At 36.1% G+C, this 23,254-nt stretch overlaps 6 protein-coding genes across 6 annotated transcripts in view; 4 read left to right on the top strand and 2 right to left on the bottom strand.

The window, feature by feature from the left end:
- LOC125801154 (zinc finger protein 239-like) overlaps positions 1-19,211 on the bottom strand; it is a 195,642-nt gene extending 176,431 nt beyond the window's left edge. The window contains exon 1 of the mRNA XM_049477365.1: positions 19,184-19,211. The gene's annotated coding sequence lies outside the window, so the exon portion shown is untranslated. The remainder of the gene's footprint in view (positions 1-19,183) is intronic.
- Positions 1-23,254, top strand: part of LOC125801164 (zinc finger protein 585A-like) — a 232,278-nt gene that overhangs the window by 200,680 nt on the left and 8,344 nt on the right. The gene's annotated exons all lie outside the window — the stretch shown is intronic.
- LOC125801168 (zinc finger protein 271-like) overlaps positions 1-23,254 on the top strand; it is a 262,528-nt gene that overhangs the window by 150,875 nt on the left and 88,399 nt on the right. The gene's annotated exons all lie outside the window — the stretch shown is intronic.
- The window catches only part of LOC125801377 (zinc finger protein 239-like), a 503,775-nt gene that overhangs the window by 72,946 nt on the left and 407,575 nt on the right, over positions 1-23,254 (top strand). The window lies entirely within an intron of this gene.
- The window catches only part of LOC111188541 (zinc finger protein 271-like), a 141,405-nt gene that overhangs the window by 72,939 nt on the left and 45,212 nt on the right, over positions 1-23,254 (top strand). The window lies entirely within an intron of this gene.
- Positions 13,472-15,596, bottom strand: LOC125801373 (zinc finger protein 501-like). Its single transcript, XM_049477989.1, has one exon. It carries the CDS (start codon positions 15,453-15,455, stop codon positions 14,502-14,504), a length of 954 nt encoding a protein of 317 aa, XP_049333946.1. The 5' UTR covers positions 15,456-15,596; the 3' UTR covers positions 13,472-14,501.

Below are 23,254 nucleotides of genomic sequence, written 5' to 3' on the forward strand. Positions count from 1 at the left end.
GACCCCTGGAGGCCAGTTAGGCTTAAAACATGTTGCCGGTTGACCGGCATCGCCAAACTGGATGAGGATGACCAGCATGACCGTGAAGACCAAGCTAGATTACCAGCATGACTAATCTGGATGACAAACTTGTTGACCATATTGACCAAGCTGGAAGACCATAATGACCAAACTGGATGACCACCATTACTATGAGGACAAAGCTGAATGACCAGCAGGACCATAATGACCAATGTGAATGGCCAGCATGACCAAGCTGGATGGCCAGCATAACCAAGCTGGGTGACCAGCGTGACCATAAAGACCATAATGGCAATGCTAGATGAGTGGTGTGAGTAAACCAGTTGAAAAGCATTGATAAATTGAGCTGTAGTGTTCATCAGGTTTTATGTGGTGTCTTGCTGCACTCTAGTGGGCATTTGGTGAAACAAATTCAGTTCCTAAATTGAAAAAACACAAGGCTTAAAGGGCATATAAATAACCCGTATATAGTATATAAGTTTTGACCTGATTAACATTCCGCCTGTTAAAAGCTTGCTGGAATGTGATTGGCTAATAGTGACCACAAAAGTGTCCATATCAAATTTTCATTTGGTGTACCATTAGTGCATGGGCCATAGATGATAATTGGCTAAGATGACCTTGATAGCTTGTATGGTTCTAGAGAAACAGCTATCGAGCATTGGCCCCGCCCCGTAGGGGTGTATGTCTACTTAAACTGACAGGGTATCTGAGAATCATGTAATGATCAAAGGACTGAAGTGGTATTAGTGTCAGGTTAAGCATTCAAAAGTTATAAGTGTTACAGACATTTTACTGCACCATGGTAGAACTCATTTGCATATGGCGGCCATATTGTTTATAAATGTAAAGATTTTTTTAATAATTATTGAGGAGTAAGCTCTGCTGAACTGTTTGACACCAAACATGTCATGATTGGTCAAGGATCCAAGGACAAGATCTCAAAAGTAGGTTTTGCATATTATGCAAATTTTTAAAAAAATTAAGTGGGTGGAGCATAAACAAGAATGACCCAGGCGGCTGAACATCATGAACAAGAAGGATAGAGATGTTCAATTAAGAAAGACAAGCAAGATTGAATAAGTTCAGCAGAGCTTTAATTTAGAATAATTCACCTGTAGCTGTTTCACCAAATGACCACCAGAGCGCAGCAAGAGACCACATATAACCTGCTGGAAATCTATCACTCTAACAGAAAGACAGAACATTCCCTATCAGTGTGTTTCTATTTATTAAAAAGAGAAGAAAAGTCCGATTGGGCTCCAAATTGGTACTCATGATCAAGTGGTCTGTATATACATGTATGTAAATTTGTGTGTTGATAGGGTCAAAGGTTCCTGACTTCTGACCATTTAGGTTTGAAAAAAGTGATAATACAGGCTTATGGCCTACAAAATGGCTGTTGCTCTTTGGCCATATTAGAGGCAAAAAATATCTGATTTGGCTCAAAATTTGCAATCAGGATCACAATATCAGTCTATACATGTATGTCAATTTCTGTGTCAATAGGGTCTAAGGTTCCTGACTTCTGTCCATTTAGATTTGAAAAAAGCGATAATACAGGCTTGAGGCCTACAAAATCGCTGTAGTTTTCCAGCCGTTGTAGAGGCAAAACATGTCCGATTTGGCTGAAAATTTGCAATCAAGATCAAATTATCAGTCTATATATGTGTATAAATTTGTGTGTTGATAGGGTGGAAGGTTCCCGTCTTCTGTCCATTTAGGTTGGAAAATAGCGATAAATAGAATAAATTAAACATAGTTATTTTTTCACTGTAGAGCCTACTGAAGACTTATTTGGCTCATACTTGGCACATGTACTTCAAATGTCATTGTTAATTAGTAGCTTCAACAGTTTTGGAATGTTTTAAACTTTGACAGAGTTTTGGCCAAATAACTCTGAAAAGGCTTTCACGTACATGTTTGATCAAGGTTTATGGGCCTCAAATAGTTAAAATGTCAAGATTTTTTTGATAATTATTTAGCTACAGGCTCTCAAGATTGCATCAAGACCAAATTTGTTTTGATTGATTAAGGACTTAAAGACAAGTTCGAAAAGAGCAATTTTTACTCTTTTGGCCACTGATGAAAATCTTTGCATTTTTGGTAAACATATGTTATTACAAAGTTGTAAAGGCTACAGCAAAGTATACAAATAAAAAAGAATAACAAGCCTAGGCCACTTGTACCTTTAGATATAACTGATTTTCTGCTATAGCGCCCCCTTGAGGCCAATCAACGCCATATTTTAATGGATGATAGAAGGCCCTGAGATACATGTAGGGTATAAGTATCGTCCTGATGGGTCATTGTTTAACCTGTCAAAAGCTTGCTGGAATCTGATTGGCTAATAACGATTGCAAAAATTTGCATATCAAATTTTCCTTCTGTAAAACATTAGGACATAGGCCATAGATGATACATGTCAAAGGAGAGCTTCATAGCTTTTACGGTTCCTGAGAAACAGATTTTTAGCTTTGGCTCCGCCCCCTGGGGGCGTATGTCTACACAGATTGACATGCTACCTCAGAATCATGTTGGCATCAAAGTTTTAAAGTGGCATTAGTGTCGGTTTAAGCATTCAAAAGTTACAGCTGTTAGAGTAAATTTGGGTGTGCCACGGTAAGATTAATTTGCATATGGCGGCAATATTGTTTACAAATTTCACAATTTTTTCGATAATTATTGCGGATGGGACTCTGCTGAGTTGTTTGACACCAAATACGACAGGATTGGTCAATGACCCTAGGACAAGTTCTCAAAAGTAGGTTTTGCATATTATGCTAAATAGCAAAAAATCTAAGTGGGCGGAGCTTAGTGGTTCTATTGACCTTTTTGATTTGCCATTAATCAAGGAATCATATAATGCAAGAATTTTTGCTCTATCTATCAGGGCGTAGGAGTTACGGGGCCAAACGCGTTGACCTTCGCCATAGCGCCCCCTTGAGGCCGATCGGGCTCATCTTTTGAATCTGAGTAGCGGTGAGAAGTACTACCATATGACCAAGTCTCAGCCCTGTAGGCCTTACGGTTTCTTCTGCCCAATCACTTCTATGGCAGAAAAAGAATAAGAACTATAATAATAATAATAATAATAAATATAGCCGCAAGCGGCGATTTACGGGGTTCGAGCGTTACAGGCAAAGAGACCCCTGGAGGCCAGTTAGGCTTAAAACATGTTGCCGGTTGACCGGCATCGCCAAACTGGATGAGGATGACCAGCATGACCGTGAAGATTACCAGCATGACTAATCTGGATGACAAACTTGTTGACCATATTGACCAAGCTGGAAGACCATAATGACCAAACTGGATGACCAGCATGGCAAAGGTGGTTGGCCAGTATGATCAAGCTGGAAGACCACCATTACTATGAGGACAAAGCTGAATGACCAGCAGGACCATAATGACCAATGTGAATGGCCAGCATGACAGGAACTCTTTTGTCTACTCTTTCTATTTATTTCATTTTGGGGTATTTATCTTTAACTATTTTGTATATTCTATTTTTATTGTATTCCTTTATTGTACTTTTATCTATATATCTATTAATAACAGCTCTTGGGTGTAAACTGGATCGTGAGATCACAATTTCGTTCCACCTCATGTACCACATAAGTTGCGAATGACAATAAAATCTCCTTGAATCCTTGAATCCTTGAATCCTTGACCAAGCTGGATGGCCAGCATAACCAAGCTGGGTGACCAGCGTGACCATAAAGACCATAATGGCAATGCTAGATGAGTGGTGTGAGTAAACTAGTTGAAAAGCATTGATAAATTGAGCTGTAGTGTTCATCAGGTTTTATGTGGTGTCTTACTGCACTCTAGTGGGCATTTGGTGAAACAAATTCAGTTCTTAAATTGAAAAAACACAAGGCATAAAAAGGGCATATAAATAACCCGTATATAGTATATAAGTTTTGACCTGATTAACATTCCGCCTGTTAAAAGCTTGCTGGAATGTGATTGGCTAATAGTGACCACAAAAGTGTCCATATCAAATTTTCATTTGGTGTACCATTAGTGCATGGGCCATAGATGATAATTGGCTAGGATGACCTTGATAGCTTGTATGGTTCTAGAGAAACAGCTATTGAGCATTGGCCCCGCCCCCTGGGGGTGTATGTCTACTTAAACTGACAGGGTATCTGAGAATCATGTAATAATCAAAGGACTGAAGTGGTATTAGTGTCAGGTTAAGCATTCAAAAGTTATAAGTGTTAAAGACATTTTACTGCACCATGGTAGAACTCATTTGCATATGGCGGCCATATTGTTTATAAATGTAAAGATTTTTTTAATAATTATTGAGGAGTAAGCTCTGCTGAACTGTTTGACACCAAACATGTCATGATTGGTCAAGGATCCAAGGACAAGATCTCAAAAGTAGGTTTTGCATATTATGCAAATTTAAAAAAAAATTAAGTGGGTGGAGCATAAACAAGAATGACCCAGGCGGCTGACCAGCATGAACAAGAAGGATAAATATGTTCAATTAAGCAAGACAAGCAAGATTGAATAAGTTCAGCAGAGCTTTAATTTAGAATAATTCACCTGTAGCTGTTTCACCAAATGACCACCAGAGCGCAGCAAGAGACCACATATAACCTGCTGGAAATCTATCACTCTATCAGAAAGACAGAACATTCCCTATCAGTGTGTTTCTATTTATTAAAAAGAGAAGAAAAGTCCGATTGGGCTCCAAATTGGTACTCATGATCAAGTGGTCTGTATATACATGTATGTAAATTTGTGTGTTGATAGGGTCAAAGGTTCCTGACTTCTGTCCATTTAGATTTGAAAAAAGCGATAATACAGGCTTGAGGCCTACAAAATCGCTGTAGTTTTCCAGCCGTTGTAGAGGCAGAACATGTCCGATTTGGCAATAAAGATCAGATTATCAGTCTATATATGTGTATAAATTTGTGTGTTGATAGGGTGAAAGATTCCAGTCTTCTGTCCATTTAGGTTGGAAAATAGCGATAAATAGAATAAATTGAAAATAGTTATTTTTTCACTGTAGAGCCTACTGAAGACTTATTTGGCTCATACTTGGCACATGTACTTCCAATGTCATTGTTAATTAGTAGCTTCAACAGTTTTGGCATGTTTTAAACTTTGACAGAGTTTTGGCCAAATAACTCTGAAAAGGCTTTCACGTACATGTTTGATCAAGGTTTATGGGCCTCAAGTAGTTAAAATGTCAAGATTTTTTTGATAATTATTTACCTACAGGGTCTCAAGATTGCATCAAGACCAAATTTGTTTTGATTGATTAAGGACTTAAAGACAAGTTCAAAAAGAGCAATTTTTACTCTTTTGGCCACTGATGAAAATCTTTGCATTTTTGGTAAAAATATGTAATTACAAAGTTGTAAAGGCTACAGAAAAGTATACAACTAAAAAAGAATAACAAGCCTAGGCCACTTGTACCTTTAGATATAACTGATTTTCTGCTATAGCGCCCCCTTGAGGCCAATCAACGCCATATTTTAATGGATGATAGAAGGCCCTGAGATACATGTAGGGTATAAGTATCGTCCTGATTGGTCATTGTTTAGCCTGGCAAAAGCTTGCTGGAATCTGATTGGCTAATAACGATCGCAAAAATGTGCATATCAAATTTTCCTTCTGTAAAACATTAGGACATAGGCCATAGATGATACATGCCAAAGGAGAGCTTCATAGCTTGTACGGTTCCTGAGAAACAGATTTTTAGCTTTGGCTCCGCCCCCTGGGGGAGTATGTCTACACAGATTGACGGGCTACCTCAGAATCATGTTGGCATCAAAGTTCTAAAGTGGCATTAGTGTAGGTTTAAGCATTCAAAAGTTACAGCTGTTAGAGTAAATTTGGGTGTGCCACGGTAAGATTAATTTGCATATGGCGGCCATATTGTTTAAAAAATTCTCAATTTTTTCGATAATTATTGAGCTTGGGACTCTGCTGAGTTGTTTGACACCAAATATGACAGGATTGGTCAATGGCCCTAGGACAAGTTCTCAAAAGTAGGTTTTGCATATTATGCTAAATAGCAAAAAATCTAAGTGGGCGGAGCTTAGTGGTTCTATTGACCTTTTTGATTTGCCATTAACCAAGGAATCATATAATGCAAGAATTTTTGCTCTAGCTATCAGGGCGTAGGAGTTACGAGGCCAAACGCGTTGACCTTCGCCATAGCGCCCCCTTGAGGCCGATCGGGCTCATCTTTTGAATCTGAGTAGCGGTGAGAAGTACTACCATATGACCAAGTCTCAGCCCTGTAGGCCTTACGGTTTCTTCTGCCCAATCACTTCTATGGCAGAAAAAGAATAAGAACTATAATAATAATAATAATAATAATAATAATAATAATAATAATAATAATAATAATCAGAACAATTACAATAGGGTTTCTAGCACTACGTGCTCGAACCCCTAATAATAATAATAATAATCAGAACAATTACAATAGGGTTTCTAGCACTACGTGCTCGAACCCCTAAATATAGCCGCAAGCGGCGATTTACGGGGTTCGAGCGTCACAGGCAAAGAGGCCCCTGGAGGCCAGTTAGGCTTAAAACCTGTTGCTGGTTGACCGTCATCACCAAACTGGATAACCAAGCTGGGTAACCAGCGTGACCATAAAGACCATAATGACAATGCTAGATGAGTGGTGTGAGTAAACTAGTTGAAAAGCATTGATAAATTGAGCTGTAGTGTTCATCAGGTTTTATGTGGTGTCTTGCTGCACTCTAGTGCGCATTTAGTGAAACAACTTCAGTTCTTAAATTCAAAAAACACAAGGCATAAAAAGGGCATATAAATAACCCATATATAGTGTATAAGTTTTGACCTGATAAACATTCTGCCTGTCAAAAGCTTGCTGGAATGTGATTGGCTAATAGTGACCACAAAAGTGTCCATATCAAATTTTCATTTGGTGTACCATGAGTGCATGGGCCATAGATGATAATTGGCAAGGATGACCTTGATAGCTTGTATGGTTGTAGAGAAACAGCTATCGAGCATTGGCTCTGCCCCCTGGGGGTGTATGTCTACTTAAACTCACAGGGTATCTGAGAATCATGTAATGATCAAAAGACTGAAGTGGTATTAATGTCAGGTTAAGCATTCAAAAGTTATAAGTGTTAGAAGACATTTTACTGCACCATGGTAAAACTAATTTGCATATGGCGGCCATATTGTTTATAAATGTAAAGATGTTTTTAAATAATTATTGAGGAGTAAGCTCTGCTGAACTGTTTGACACCAAACATGTCATGATTGGTCAAGGAGGCAAAGACAAGATCTCAAAAGTAGGTTTTGCATATTATGCAAATTAAAAAAAAAATAAGTGTGTGGAGCATAAATAAGAATGACCCAGGTGGCTGAGCAGCATGACCAAGAAGGATAAATATGTTAAATTAAGCAAGACAAAAAGATTAAATAAGTTCAGCAGAGCTTTAATTTAGAATAATTCAAATGTAGCTGTTTCACCAAATGACCACCAGAGCGCAGCAAGAGACCACATATAACCTGCTGGAAATCTAACACTCTATAAGTAAGACAGAACATTCCCTATCAGTGTGTTTCTATTTATTAAAAAGAGAAGAAAAGTCCGATTGGGCTCCAAATTGGTACTCATGATCAAGTGGTCTGTATATATATGTGTGTAAATATGTGTGTTGATAGGGTCAAAGGTTCCTGACTTCTGTCCATTTAGGTTTGAAAAAAGCGATAATACAGGCTTATGGCCTACAAAATGGCTGTTGCTCTTTGGCCATATTAGAGGCAAAAAATATCTGATTTGGCTGAAAATTTGCAATCAAGATCAGATTATCAGTCTATATATGTGTATAAATTTGTGTGTTGATAGGGTGAAAGGTTCCTGTCTTCTGTCCATTTAGGTTGGAAAATAGCGATAAATAGAATAAATTGAAAATAGTTATTTTTTCACTGTAGAGCCTACTGAAGACTTATTTGGCTCATACTTGGCACATGTGCTTCAAATGTCATTGTTAATTAGTAGCTTCAACAGTTTTGGCATGTTTTAAACTTTGACAGAGTTTTGGCCAAATAACTCTGAAAAGGCTATCACGTACATGTTTGATCAAGGTTTATGGGCCTCAAATAGTTAAAATGTCAAGATTTTTTTGATAATTATTTACCTACAGGGTCTCAAGATTGCATCAAGACCAAATTTGTTTTGATTGATTAAGGACTTAAAGACAAGTTCGAAAAGAGCAATTTTTACTCTTTTGGCCACTGATGAAAATCTTTGCATTTTTGGTAAATACATGTAATTACAAAGTTGTAAAGGCTACAGCAAAGTATACAACTAAAAAAGAATAACACGCCTAGGCCATTTGTACCTTTAGATATAACTGATTATCTGCTATAGCGCCCCCTTGAGGCCAATCAACGCCATATTTTAATGGATGATAGAATAGGGTCAAAGGTTCCTGACTTCTGTCCATTTAGATTTGAAAAAAGCGATAATACAGACTTGAGGCCTACAAAATCGCTGTAGTTTTCCAGCCGTTGTAGAGGCAAAACATGTCCGATTTGGCTGAAAATTTGCAATCAGATTATCAGTCTATATATGTGTATAAATTTGTGTGTTGATAGGGTGAAAGGTTCCTGTCTTCTGTCCATTTAGGTTGGAAAATAGCGATAAATAGAATAAATTGAAAACAGTTATTTTTTCACTGTAGAGCCTACTGAAGACATATTTGGCTCATACTTGGCACATGTGCTTGAAATGTCATTGTTAATTAGTAGCTTCAACAGTTTTGGCATGTTTTAAACTTTGACAGAGTTTTGGCCAAATAACTCTGAAAAGGCTTTCACGTACATGTTTGATCAAGGTTTATGGGCCTCAAATAGTTAAAATGTCAAGATTTTTTTGATAATTCTTTACCTACAGGGTCTCAAGATTGCAACAAGACCAAATTTGTTTTGATTGATTAAGGACTTAAAGACAAGTTCGAAAAGAGCAATTTTTACTCTTTTGGCCACTGATGAAAATCTTTGCATTTTTGGTAAACACATGTAATTACAAACATTGTAAAGGCTACAGCAAAGTATACAAGTAAAAAAGAATAACAAGCCTAGGCCACTTGTACCTATAGATATAACTGATTTTCTGCTATAGCGCCCCCTTGAGGCCAATCAACGCCATATTTTAATGGATGATAGAAGGCCCTGAGATACATGTAGGGTATAAGTATCGTCCTGATTGGTCATTGTTTAGCCTGTCAAAAGCTAGCTGGAATCTGATTGGCTAATAACGACCGCAAAAATTTGCATATCAAATTTTCCTTCTGTAAAACATTAGGACATAGGCCATAGATGATACATGCCAAAGGAGAGCTTCATAGCTTGTACGGTTCCTGAGAAACAGATTTTTAGCTTTGGCTCCGCCCCCTGGGGGCGTATGTCTACACAGATTGACGGGCTACCTCAGAATCATGTTGGCATCAACGTTCTAAAGTGGCATTAGTGTAGGTTTAAGCATTCAAAAGTTACAGCTGTTAGAGTAAATTTGGGTGTGCCACGGTAAGATTAATTTGCATATGGCGGCCATATTGTTTATAAATTTCACAATTTTTTCGATAATTATTGAGGTTGGGACTCTGCTGAGTTGTTTGACACCTTTTTGATTTGCCATTAACCAAGGAATCATATAATGCAAGAATTTTTGCTCTAGCTATCAGGGCGTAGGAGTTACGAGGCCAAACGCGTTGACCTTTGCCATAGCGCCCCCTTGAGGCCGATCGGGCTCATCTTTTGAATCTGAGTAGCGGTGAGAAGTACTACCATATGACCAAGTCTCAGCCCTGTAGGCCTTACGGTTTCTTCTGCCCAATCACTTCTATGGCAGAAAAAGAATAAGAACTATAATAATCGGAACAATTACAATAGGGTTTCTAGCACTACGTGCTCGAACCCCTAATAATAATAATAATAATCAGAACAATTACAATAGGGTTTCTAGCACTACGTGCTCGAACCCCTAATAATCAGAACAATTACAATAGGGTTTCTAGCACTACGTGCTCGAACCCCTAATAATAATAATCAGAACAATTACAATAGGGTTTCTAGCACTACGTGCTCGAACCCCTAATAATAATAATAATCAGAACAATTACAATAGGGTTTCTAGCACTACGTGCTCGAACCCCTAATAATCAGAACAATTACAATAGGGTTTCTAGCACTACGTGCTCGAACCCCTAATAATAATAATCAGAACAATTACATTAGGGTTTCTAGCACTACGTGCTCGAACCCCTAATAATAATCAGAACAATTACAATAGGGTTTCTAGCACTACATGCTCGAACCCCTAATAAGAAGAAGAAGAAAAATCTTAGCAAAAACAATAGGGTTCTACGCACCTTCGGTGCTTGAACCCTAATAATAATATTATCATTATTATATGTTGTTAATTATAGTATTGTCGCTGTTATTGTTATTTTTTTACTATGATTATTAATAACAATAATAACAATTATATTATTGTTATTATTATTAATATTATTATTAATATTACTAACAGTTACAACAATGGTAATATTGTTATTATTAATATTAATAATAATAATAACAATAATAATAACAATAATAATAAAAATGAACAACACCAACAGATCTAACAATGCAATGATGTTTAATTATAAACCATAAAAATACACGTAAAAATAATGGAGCATAAACATAAATTATACTTAGAATGTATGTGTGCGTGTGTGTTTAATTATGGAAAATATGAATGAATTCATTTATTAATTAATTGTGAACTATAAACAAAAAAAGATGGTGTCCACGTGGCTGCTGCTGGACCTAAACAAAAGAAATATAAATGGAAAATATAAAGTGTTAGTATACGGAGTTTACTGTTCACATACGAATCAAACCAAAACAATGTAGCAAACCTGTTATTATTTATTCCGCAGAATAACGCCTTTCCTCTCTGGTGCACACTTAAGCCACTTTTTAATGGTGTCTGCGAACTGAAGCTGAGTGCTCCCAGGGAGTTGTTTCTGGAGAGCAGCTGAAAAAGCAACAAAAAACAAACAAAAAATTTTCGTGGGGCTGTGTTCAGAGTTGTATTACAGTGAAAGTTAATACCAGTTTGCCAGGCATTTAAGCAGTGGGAATTTAGCATGTTTCACTTATCCTCAATTCAGAGCAATCCCATTTAAGCGCGTTTTCTTAAATCACGTCCCATTAGGCCACTGCCTAAATGTGAGAACACCCTATTTCACCCTATTTTTTGTTAATGTTACCAACAAATAAATATATTGCGGTTCATCGCTAAATAGGTATGAAAAATAAGAAGTAAACTATCATAATAAATAAATAAATGAATAAATGTAGATTGCTAGATTACATGAAAACTTAAAATGGGGAAATAAAAAGCATATAAAATTATATATAACATAATTAAACATTATATACACATAAAATTCAGTGTTGTGCGTGAACGAGTTCAAAAGAACGTGTTCATTGAAAACGTTAATTTTTTCGTGAACGTTGAACTGAACACAACACATTTTTTAATAAAGAACTTGAACGTGAATTAGTTCACATTATGTGTCATGAACGGCAGACATCACTGTAAATGAACGTTGGAATTTATTTTCCATTGAAAACTTAGTGACATCTGTTTTCTCTTTTGAAACGCAACAAACAGATCAACAGACGATGCCATCTCTACTGCACTCCACCTGGCTCTCACCCACCTGGACAACAAAGACTGCTATGTTCAAATGCTGTTCATCGACTTCAGTTCAGCATTCAACACCATCATCCCTCAGCATCTGATCGGAAAACTGAACTTGCTGGGCCTGAACTCCTCCCTCGGTTTTAGACTTCCTGACTGAGAGACCACAATCAGTCAGGATTGGAAACAACACCTCCAGCACCACCATACTGAGCACCGGCGCCCCCCAGGGCTGTGTGCTCAGCCCACTGCTGTTCACTCTGCTGACTCATGACTGTACTGCAAAGTACAGCTCAAACCACATTGTCAAGTTCGCTGATGACACAACTGTAGTTGGCCTCATCAGCAAGAACGACGAGTCAGCATACATCTCTCTAGAGGAGATAAAGTCTAGTCTGTGCAGTCGAAGCAGTCCTGCAGCACAGCGTCTCCGTCACTGGGCCACACAGTAATGGTCTTCTGTGTGGGTTTGGGGCGTCGCAGCAGGGGATGGAATGTGGGGACCAGCATGATAGAGATGTGGTCAGAGAGCGCGGAGGAGCTGTAGTCTGCCCAGTGAAGCTTGGGTATTACTGTCCATATTGGGGCACGTGAAGTTGGGTTCAGGACCAGCATAAAAACAGCTCAAAATAGGGTTTTCGCTAGGAGCGTAAGAGGAGGCTGCACTACTGCGCGCTGCCATCTTTTCATTCATCTTTTTTTCACCGCCATCTTTTCATTCATTTGGTCAGTAAAATAGCAAATGCTGTGTTTGGATATCTAACTAGACTAGCTACCAATAATAATGGTCAGTAAAACAAATACTTTGTTTGGACATTTAGCAAGGCTAGCTACTAATAAAAATGGTCAAAATCTCAAATGTAGAATTTGGTAATTAAGTGTAGTTGGTAAATGACTGTGCTTTTAAAAAAAACGAAACAACACAACCCACAAGCATTCACAATAAAAAAAACAACTTTATAAACATAGGAATACAAGTTAAACACATGCTACTCTACCTTTGGAAGTAATTGTATATTTAACGCTTTTAAGCCTGAACCATTAAAATATATTTCTTTCTGAATTTCAATCTGAAATTGACTATTATGTTTCACTTCAACACAAATACATTTCACACTGGATTTCTCTGTTGGGCGCCTTTGAGTATTTAACAAGTAATATAATACAGGAAATTGACAAATCCTGCACCTAACAGCTGGGGTTATGCATAGGGCTCAGCCAGGATCTACTACTCACTCAACTAACAACAATAGCAAAACCACCACAATCTGATACTGGCACGACAAGAATCCAGAAGCACAGCCTAACACTATGTTCATGGTCCATTGCCTCAACTGCCAAGTAACAGACCTACCAAAAAATAACCTATGAACAAACAGAATCCCTTCTTAATCTAAGCTCAATTCCTTTAACTATGGCAACAACACACTTACCTAAGCACAATCACACACAATAAATCACATTATAAGTTGCGTGAGCAGAACACAGCAACCACTACCATCTGATACTGGCTCGACAAGAATCCAGAAGCATAGCGAACTATGTTCATGGTCCGTGCCTCAACTGCCAAGTACTCAGACGTCTACAAAAACTCATGAGACAAATTATTACAAGAGCAGGACCACACCAATCCCCTTCATCCAAACTCTAACACAAACTTCAGTACAAGAAAATATCAGGCCTATAGGTTTCATGTAAAACATATGTTGAGAAAACACAATGAGATTGAAGATCTGCAATATAAAATCCTTTTATTAAAAACACACAGATGAGTAAATATAGAGGTGAAGCAATACAAAGATAATAGTTTGTAGTGGATAAAAACAATTAAGGAACTACATGATTTGGATATTCTTAGTAAATTTGAAGATTAAAAAACCTTAAGCAAGATATAATATTCAATAAGGAAAAGATAAGCGAGTATAAAACTTGAGTAATACAACAACCAAATATCCCTCTATGATAACAGATTTTTAATCAGAACGACTGAACCATAGACCAACGAGAACACCAGCAGAGGGAATGAATGAGCCCACAACCTTACTGCGCTACACAAGCCCGGAGAAGGTTGATTTCAGTATGGGAACTACGGCTGGAGCGTTTTATTTAACCTCCTGAAAGGATTTTGTTGGCCTCTCTGCAGGGTCTGGATGCTCCTCCGGTCTACACGGCAGCAACCGGCACAGTGTCGTCTCTCAGTGGCTCTGGGTCTCACTTTTGGGAGCACTCTCTGGAGTTCCTCAGGTGGTGTTTTCAGTTCTTCTTTCATACAGATGGGCCTGGCGGTTAATAGCATTAAGCTAAGCTATGCTAAGCTTGGGGAGCTGAGGATGGCTTCCACAGAGTGAAAACAGAGATACTAGAAATTAATAGAAATAATGAAATCTGCATAAACTAGAAAAGAGATTAAAAGCATTCAAATCATAAGCTCTGAAGATTTGGCTCAAATGTTTAGTTGCCAGCTAAGAATCCTACTCTAACTATCACATTTATCACACTAAATTTTAAAGACTAAGTTTTTTCGCTTCTTCAGAACTGAACTCCTCCCGTAACTACCCTAAGCGCTGAGCTCTGTCTCACGAAGAATGTCCTGGAATATTGAACATATAAGAAAACATAACATGAAATTCAATAAACATGATCGATGATTAAGATTAATTTTGCTGAACCTGTAAAATCCATTGTTAAATTCAGTTAATTGACAAGGTTAAACATTTGTGGCCGAAAGACTTATGATTTGCCTTTTAATTGCCTTCAAACTGATCTAAGATGGAGTTTTCTCTCCTGTGTGAATGTGCTGGTGTTTTTTGAGTTTACACTGTTGAGTAAAACTCTTCCCACAGTATGAGCAGTAATACGGTTTCTCTCCTGTGTGAATGCGCTGGTGTTTTCGGAGATTACATTGCTGATTAAAACTCTTCCCACAGTCTGAGCAGTAATACGGTTTCTCTCCTGTGTGAATGCGCTGGTGTTTTTTGAGAGTACTCGGTTCAGTAAAAGTCTTCCCACAGTCTGAGCAGCAATACGGTTTCTCTCCTGTGTGAATGCGCTGGTGTATTTGAAGAGTACTCTGTTGAGTAAAACTCTTCCCACAGTCTGAGCAATAATACGGTTTCTCTCCTGTGTGAATGTGCTGGTGTATTCGGAGATTAATCTGTTGAGTAAAACTCTTCCCACAGTCTGAGCAGTAATACAGTTTCTCTCCTGTGTGAATGCGCTGGTGTTTTCGGAGATTACACTGCTGATTAAAACTCTTCCCACAGTCTGAGCAGTAATACGGTTTCTCTCCTGTGTGAATGCGCTGGTGTTTTTTGAGAGCACTCGGTTCAGTAAAACTCTTCCCACAGTCTGAGCAATAATATGGTTTCTCTCCTGTGTGAATGCGCTGGTGTTTTCGGAGATTACACTGCTGATTAAAACTCTTCCCACAGTCTGAGCAGTGATACGGTTTCTCTCCTGTGTGAATGCGCTGGTGTTTTTTGAGACTACTCCGTTCAGTAAAACTCTTCCCACAGTCTGAGCAGTAATACGGTTTCTCTCCTGTGTGAATGCGCTGGTGTTTTTTGAGACTACTCCGTTCAGTAAAACTCTTTCCACAGTCTGAGCAGTGATGCGGTTTCTCTCCTGTGTGAATGCGCTGGTGTTTTTTGGGATTACTCTGTTTAGTAAAACTCTTGACAGAGTTCTGATGTTTCTCCATGTCGGGACTTGGCTTCATTTGTCTGTTAAATGCAACAATTTGTGTATGTTCTGGAGATTCTTCTGGATGGCTTGTGCTTCACCTCTTTCAGCAGTTTAACATTGCTCTTGTTAAATATCCTGGTTGTTGGTGATGAATTTCAGGAGAATATTTTCATTTCTGGAAAAAACAAAGAAAAATGCCATTGAATATTAAAATAAAAGCAGGTCAATTAACTTAAGAGAACTGCCTAAATCAGTTACACTATACTGATGAAACTACTGGGACATCTTCATTTACCATAAAATCTTCTGTACTTTTATCCCAGTCGAAGTCCACAGTGTAAGGGGGCGCTGGTGGTCCTCCAGCCACTAGAGGGAGGCCACCTTTTCCCACTTGCAATAATCAGGCTGACACCTGTTTAATGCCTTTATAAGGGTGGCCCACTGTTCAAACAGACAGTCTAAATTCAGTTCAGGTCCCACTAGAAGCTGAGAACTTTCCTAGATTGTTAAAAAGAAAGAAAAGTAAATCAAAAGGAAAAAAAATCCTTAGGTTTTATTTAAAGCCTCCTTGGGAGTTCTCCAGAGGCTGCTTTATGTTTCCCCCTCTTTTGGAGTTTTTTTAAAAGTTTTCTCCCTTTTGTTAGTTTCTGAGTAAATGATTTAAAGTTGGTACTAAGAAAATACTTGTTTCCTATTTCCCTGAGTACTTTTATTTAAGTTCTAGGATAAAACCAGAGTGCCTGTTGTTCGATCACAATCATTTCACAATTCACGATTTCACAATTATTTGCAAATAAAGAAGTTTATGAAACATGTTATGTTTCTTATTTATGCAACTAAAAGGTAAAACTGTGTGAAACGTAGCTTATTTAGAAAATTTAGCTTTAATTGCTTATACAAAATATTTATTATATTATGGTTACATTACTAACACAGGAGCAAGCTGACACCTGAGCATATTGAAATGCTCGTCTTTGTATAAAAAGAATCTCCCCATCATGCTCGGACTGCAGGCACGGCAAACAGTTGGAATTGAAGGGAGTATGTAGATGGGGTTGGAGCAGCAAAGTGTGGAGGAGATTCGGGAGTAGAAGGCATTTTGCTTTTAAATAGTTTACAATATTTGCACTGATTTTTTTAAGCTTTGGTTTACACTTGTTCAAAAGCACTGATGAGTACAGCACTCAAGAGTACTGATGCTGTTAATAGACTATTTTCTACTCACTTTGTGTGTTTTGCTTTTTTAAATACAATTTACAATATTATTTGCACTTTTTAAGCCTTGGTTTACTGTCGCCATTTCTCATTGTTATTTATTATTTTGTCTATTTTGAGTTTATTAATTGCTAAATAAACAAGTCAGTTTCTCCTTACCAACCAAACACACCTAATTATTCAAACACACCTTATTCAGCTGGCTACTTGTTATCAAGAGTAAAAAGCTTTTCAACATGAGTTTGACAACAGTAAGTACGTTGGCTAAATAACTTTAAACATTAATACATGCTCGGATAGGCCGGTATCGGTATCGGCCGATATCGGTATCGGATCGGAAGTGCAAATAAATATCGGTATCGGATCGGAAGTTCAAAAAGCTGGATCGGGACATCCCTAATCTCTGATATTCCCCCCACATTCAGTGCTGCTATGTTGTGATGTCAGTTCAGTGCTCTGTAGCATTAGCTAAACACTAGCATTAATCTAATTACTACACTTAAACGATCTCGTAATACAGAGGATCCAGTGATGTCCAGGAGGAAAATGTACACAGAATAAAACGTACAGGGTCCTAAACATATGTATTTAGCACAGAATGTGATAGAGGTAGAGCTGGGCGATTAATTGATTTTTTGATTAATACTAATTTACAGTTAAGGACAATGTGTTTTTATGAAAATCGCTTTTCTCTGAGTTTTAATTTTGACCACCGAAGCTCCCCTGTGGGCTCCTGTACTTCAGAGTGAGCTAGCACACCATCCAAAGTAAAACAAGCAACTGTCCCTGACACATCTTCCAACTACGTACCAGGTTCTGTAAGCACTACAGTTTATGATTTTTTGCATATTAATGAGAAAATATCATCTCATTTTATAGAACACTGGCACTTATTTAAAAGCTTTGTTTTGCAATTCAAGCCCAATTGGGAAAAGTTTTTACTTAATAGCATATTTGCGAACTTGTTTTTTATTTTGTAAGTTTTATCAAAAAGGGTACCATTTTATTTCTTTCTATTTGTTCTTTGAGGATGGGTTTATTTATTTATTTTTTAAGCTTGAGGGTGCATTGTGTCAGTACCTAATCTAGCTTTCGAAAAGTTACCAGATGTTTTGCATTGTTTCTGTTTTTTGTTTGTTTCTCGTAGCACTTTAACCACAAAGGGGACATTTAAGTGAAAACTAAATAAATAAAAACTAGTTTTTAACAATTTCTTTAATTATATTTTTAGTAGGGGAAAAAATCTGTTTGAATCGAAAATCGGATAAAAAAAAAATAAATAAAATATATAAAATATATATTTTTTGGGCCATATCGCCCAGCTTTAGATAGAGGCGAGTTTTTGAATGGCCTGTTCATTTTTGCCATTTACAAAAACAGTTCAGACATGAAACCCCAAATATGGGCATAAACAACAACATGTCACCGACTACAAAATGACTACACAACTGCGATGGCCTATTGTGATCCTAAACGATTTTCTGTCAAAATAAAAGTCCCCCTAATATGTAATAATATTCTGTTTTATATCTGTAAAAATATATATTATAAAGTAGTTTGATAAAGTTTAAAATTAATTAAAAGTTTTTTCAAACTTATAAATGCATGAAATAATATAGTTAATATAATAAAATAGGTACTAAAAGGTACGATTGTGAAATAGTACAGTATAAAACATGCTGTCAGCAGCTGAATTAAATATATCTTTCTTTATAGTGTTACTTCTGTTAAACATTAAATCACATTGTGACACATCTATATATGTTTAACAAAATATTTTAAATGCAGATAACATTACCAATAAGTTTACATCAATTAACCGTGCTTACAACGTGCTTAAAATTCCTTTAACTGAAGACTCATATCATAATTAACAGGATCTACTACATTTTTTAACATTGGTAATTTAGTAATATGTGATACTGTCTTGTTAACAGTCATTTAACTATTTATTTATTTAAGTATCATTAAAGAAGCACTGTATGGAGACTGTATTCTACAGTAATGGTTTAGCTGGAATTTCTTAATAACAGCGGGGCTAAATATATTGTAATTTTTATGTTCATTATTACAGTGAAATAGCAAATTTTCTGTTAAATCAGTGAGCCAATAAATGTTACGTAGTAAAATTCCACTTCTTACCTGAACTTCTCCTCTCTATAATCACTAAAATCACTAATTCCTGCATTCTTAAATTTAAAATTTTACAAGCTGACTTTTATTTTGACGGGAAAGTCACATGACTTCCCAGCAACTGTGAAACTGGATTTAGTAGAAGGAAATTTTGAAACTAAACTAAACTAAACAATCTGAACTAGAGTAACTAAGAAATGAGTAGAGACTTATCACACAGACTTAAGAAGGAATTTCCACAGAACTGATTTATCTCAGGTTTAGTTCAGATTAATCTCAGGTGTGTGTTAGTGATGTGGGGGAGGGAAGGCAGAAGTGTGAGGCTCCGTTATCCTGTGTATGATCTGTAAACAAAAGAGAGAGAGAGAGAGAGAGAGAGAGAGAGAGAGAGAGAGAGAGAGAGATTCTCCATACCTTCTGTAGTTCAGCTGTTCCTGCTCTGTCTGCGCTCCAGACCCCGGAAGCTCAGTCTCATCCGGGTTATGTAGAGCCCCGCCCCCTCCCCCGCTATATCACATTATACCCCATCACCGCTAGAGGGAGCCCGCGAGGGAGTCCTCAATGCATGGAGCTGAATGGAGCTAATCAGCTAAAACTCTCATTTAAAACACTGTAGAACTACTTCTCTGGGGTTTTCCTTTAATTTTACAACGTAGAACAAAGTATTTCACTAAAATAGGAAAGAAAACGTACCACTATATTTCCATTTTTCTAAAACTAATGTTTTTATTCAGTAGATTTACTAGCATTACTGCTACTGATGCTGGAGTTACACACAGAGCTGCAGTTTAAAAGCTTTAATAATTATCTCTGCGATGACAAAATAGTTATAGTTGTTCTGTTTTGAGGAAATGATTGAATGTTTTATTCTAAAAAGGATCAAACATTTATAAATTGTTATTCTGCTAAAGTAATAATTTATAAATGGTTGATACTTTATAGAATAAAATTTTTTTATATGTTTTTATACATTTCAGACTGTTGAGAGGCTTGAGATTCAGATAGTTTTTTCCTCTATAGAGATTCTTTGATTGCTCCTGTACAACTTCAACAAATAGCACTTACTAATTATTACGGAAAGGTCAGTGTCGTTGTACCAATTGTGAAATTGATTCCACTTTTTAAATCTCATTTAAATTTCATTTAAAATTGTATTATTACATTTTATTTACATTTACCTTCTTGTTGTCCTGCAGGTTCTTGAAAAGGAGATCGTACTGCAGCAGATCTTGTTTGTTGCTCACCTTGTCTAAAGTCTTACTATTTATGTATTCTGAAAGCTTTCCATAAATTGAGGTCATTCACAGCTCTTCCCTGTAAAATCACTCTCTGACATCACAATGGACCATCCTGATTTCTGTATAGAAGGGTACTTCACACTTGTAAAAACATTTAGAAATTCATATTCAAATATCAGTTTTAAACTAATTAATTGTAAAATAAATAAGATTTTGTTTAAGAGTGTATTTGTTAATAGGATGGTAAAAACAAGTTGGGCCATCACTTGAAGTTTACCATCAACATTGAGTCCATCTGGTACAACTTTGGCATTTATTACATACAGTGTTAAAAAGGTTGTATAAATGTTTTAATTTTTTTGAACAGTGTTAACTTGCATGGTAAATTTTGTCAGTACAAAATTGTTTGAATATCCATGGTGACCATCACAAAGTGAAGCATTTATTATTTAATACAAGGAGTAACTGCTTCTATTTGGGGTAGTCAAAATGGTACTATTGATCAATTAAGTGAAAGCTCACCTTATTTGGTTCAATTTTTTAGTAATCAAATTTAATTTTAAATTAAATATGGACTAGATGATTTTATTATATTATATACCAATATAACTAAGCATATTAAGAATCACTTGTTAACATAGGGTTTCTTGGTGTAAAACACTCTTACATATTGAAAGAATCCTGAAGATTTCTTAGTTCTAATGGATATTTGTATTGAAGAAAGTGTTGAAAAGAAATGTCACAATTTCTACTTTAACAATAGTTCTGACCTTTGAGTAAAATTTGGTAAGTGCTATTTGTTGGGGTTGTTTTAAGTGACTCAAGCAACCAGAGGTGTTTGTCTTATATTTCTACACAGAACCAGATTTAATCTGGCCGAAATAGTCTCATATTTTGTAGTAGAATGAGAATGCTTTCTGGACTCATATTATAAAAGCTGAAAAAAGTTTTTATAATTCTATAAACAAATAAACTCTTTAACAAATCTTATTTATTTTACAATTAATTAGTTTGAAACTGATATTTGCATATGAATTCAAATGCTTTTACAAGTGTGAAGTACCCTTCTATACAGAAATCAGGATGGTCCATTGTGATGTCAGAGAGTGATTTTACAGGGAGTAGGTGTGAATGACCTCAATTTATGGAAAGCTTTCAGAATACATAAATAGTAAGACTTTAGACAAGGTGAGCAACAAACAAGATCTGCTGCAGTACGATCTCCTTTTCAAGAATCTGCAGGACATCAAGAAGGTAAATGTAAATAAAATGTAACCATATTATTTTAAATGAATTTTAGATAAAATGTTTGTACTGGATTTGTATTTTTATAAATGTTTAATACTTTATAGAATAAAAATTGTACAACTATATAGAAAAAAACAGAACAACTATAACTATTTCATCACCACAGAGATAATTGTTAAAACTTATAAACTGCAGTTTTAATCCTTTTAAATGAGCTCTGGGTGTAACTCCAGCATCAGTAGCAGTAATGCTAGTAAATCTAATTAATACAAGATTAGGTGTATTTAGTGAAATACTTTGTTATACTTTGTAAAATTAAAGGAAAACCCAAGAGAAGTAGTTATACAGTGTTTTAAATGAGAGTTTTAGGAGTGGGCGGGGCTCGGATGAGGCTGAGCTTCATGGAGAGGACCTTTGTGATTCTAGCAACACTTGGCCAGAATCCAAAAAGATTTTCTGTCAAAATAAACGCCCCATTAAAATTATATAAAAATCAGTTTTGAGTCTGTAAATAAAATACAATAAACTAGTTGGAGAAAATAATGAGTATAAAACTAATCAAAAGCTTTTTTAAACTGAAACACATAAAATAATATAGATAATAAAAGAAAATGTAGGAAATTGTACTAAAACTAGTGTTGCTGGAAAAGACAGTTTTGCACTGACACTTTATCAATATATTCTCAATCAGGACACAACTCTTTAATAAAAGTAGCATTATAAAGAAAAACATTTCTTTGAGTTACTGACAGAATGTTTTATTTTAGACAAATAGTAAAAATCGGTAGCTTTTAGAAGTTTGTCTATAATATATGATGCTGGTTGTTAAATTGTGTATTTTTTTTAACAATGTAAAGTTGCTTAAAAAGTGATGTCAATGTTCATTTTCTTCTGTATTGTCCTATATTTATATTCCTTATCTTTATTGCAGTGTTTTTATTATTATTATTATTATTATTATTATTATTATTATTATTATTATTATTATTACTATTATTATTATTATTATTATAACTAAAAGTATCAGGTAAGAACCAGCAGGAAACTATAATTTGCAGCATTTACACCACCAGCACTGGATCTTCACCTAGCTCTGCTCAGCAGTCTGTCTCTGACCCACAGACACATCTGAGATAAATGTGGGTTAAATCTGAACTAAATCTGAGATAAATGTGGGTTAAATCTGATCTGGATCCGTCATAAAATCAGGGTCTCCAAACGCACAGTGGTCCAGTCTCAGCATGGATCTGCTTCTGGGTTCAGACTGATAGCGGATCAGAACCAGGACAGATTTTACAGCGTTTATTACTGTTGTAAGTGTAACAGAGTAATAAAATACCTTTGTTTTAGATGAACTTTATAAAATGAGGCACTTTAATGCTGTTAAATGAAGTTTTGGCGGCCCCTGCTGTTTAGTGGTGAACTGCAGTTACGCTACGTTTGGTCTTTCTGAGCCACCGTACCTCAGCAGCGGTCTGTGTGTTTCTGTGCTGCGGGTAGGTGCTGAGCTCCGTGTTCTATGAATAAATAGTGGTTAAAAACATGTTTTAAGTTAAAAATACTGCTATTATTATTATTATAATTATTTGAGAGTTTTTTATTTATTTACTCAGCAGTATATCAGCTAATCCTATTATTATTAATATTATTATTTAATAAGAAATATTTGTATTTATTTATTCAGCTCGGTCTTAACTGCAGAAGCCACTCCAGTAAAAATAAAGTAAGAAAGTACATATTGTTTCATCACATGTAATGCAGGATGCACAGTTAATTGATGTACACTTATTAAAAGTGTTATCTGTATTTTACTGTTTTACCCAGCAACTCTACATATATATATATATTTGCCATCCAGATGCACTTGAACTCCAAAAGAGAAATTTAAGTGAAATCAGAATAAAGGTAAATAAAGTTTTGAACCATTTGTAGTTTGATTTTTAGTAGGTAAAAAAAAAAAATATTTTGTATTAGGTCATATCGCCCGTCTCTATGTGAA

The sequence above is a fragment of the Astyanax mexicanus genome, chromosome 4 (assembly GCF_023375975.1).
Source record: "Astyanax mexicanus isolate ESR-SI-001 chromosome 4, AstMex3_surface, whole genome shotgun sequence".
Lineage (NCBI taxonomy): Eukaryota > Metazoa > Chordata > Actinopteri > Characiformes > Acestrorhamphidae > Astyanax > Astyanax mexicanus.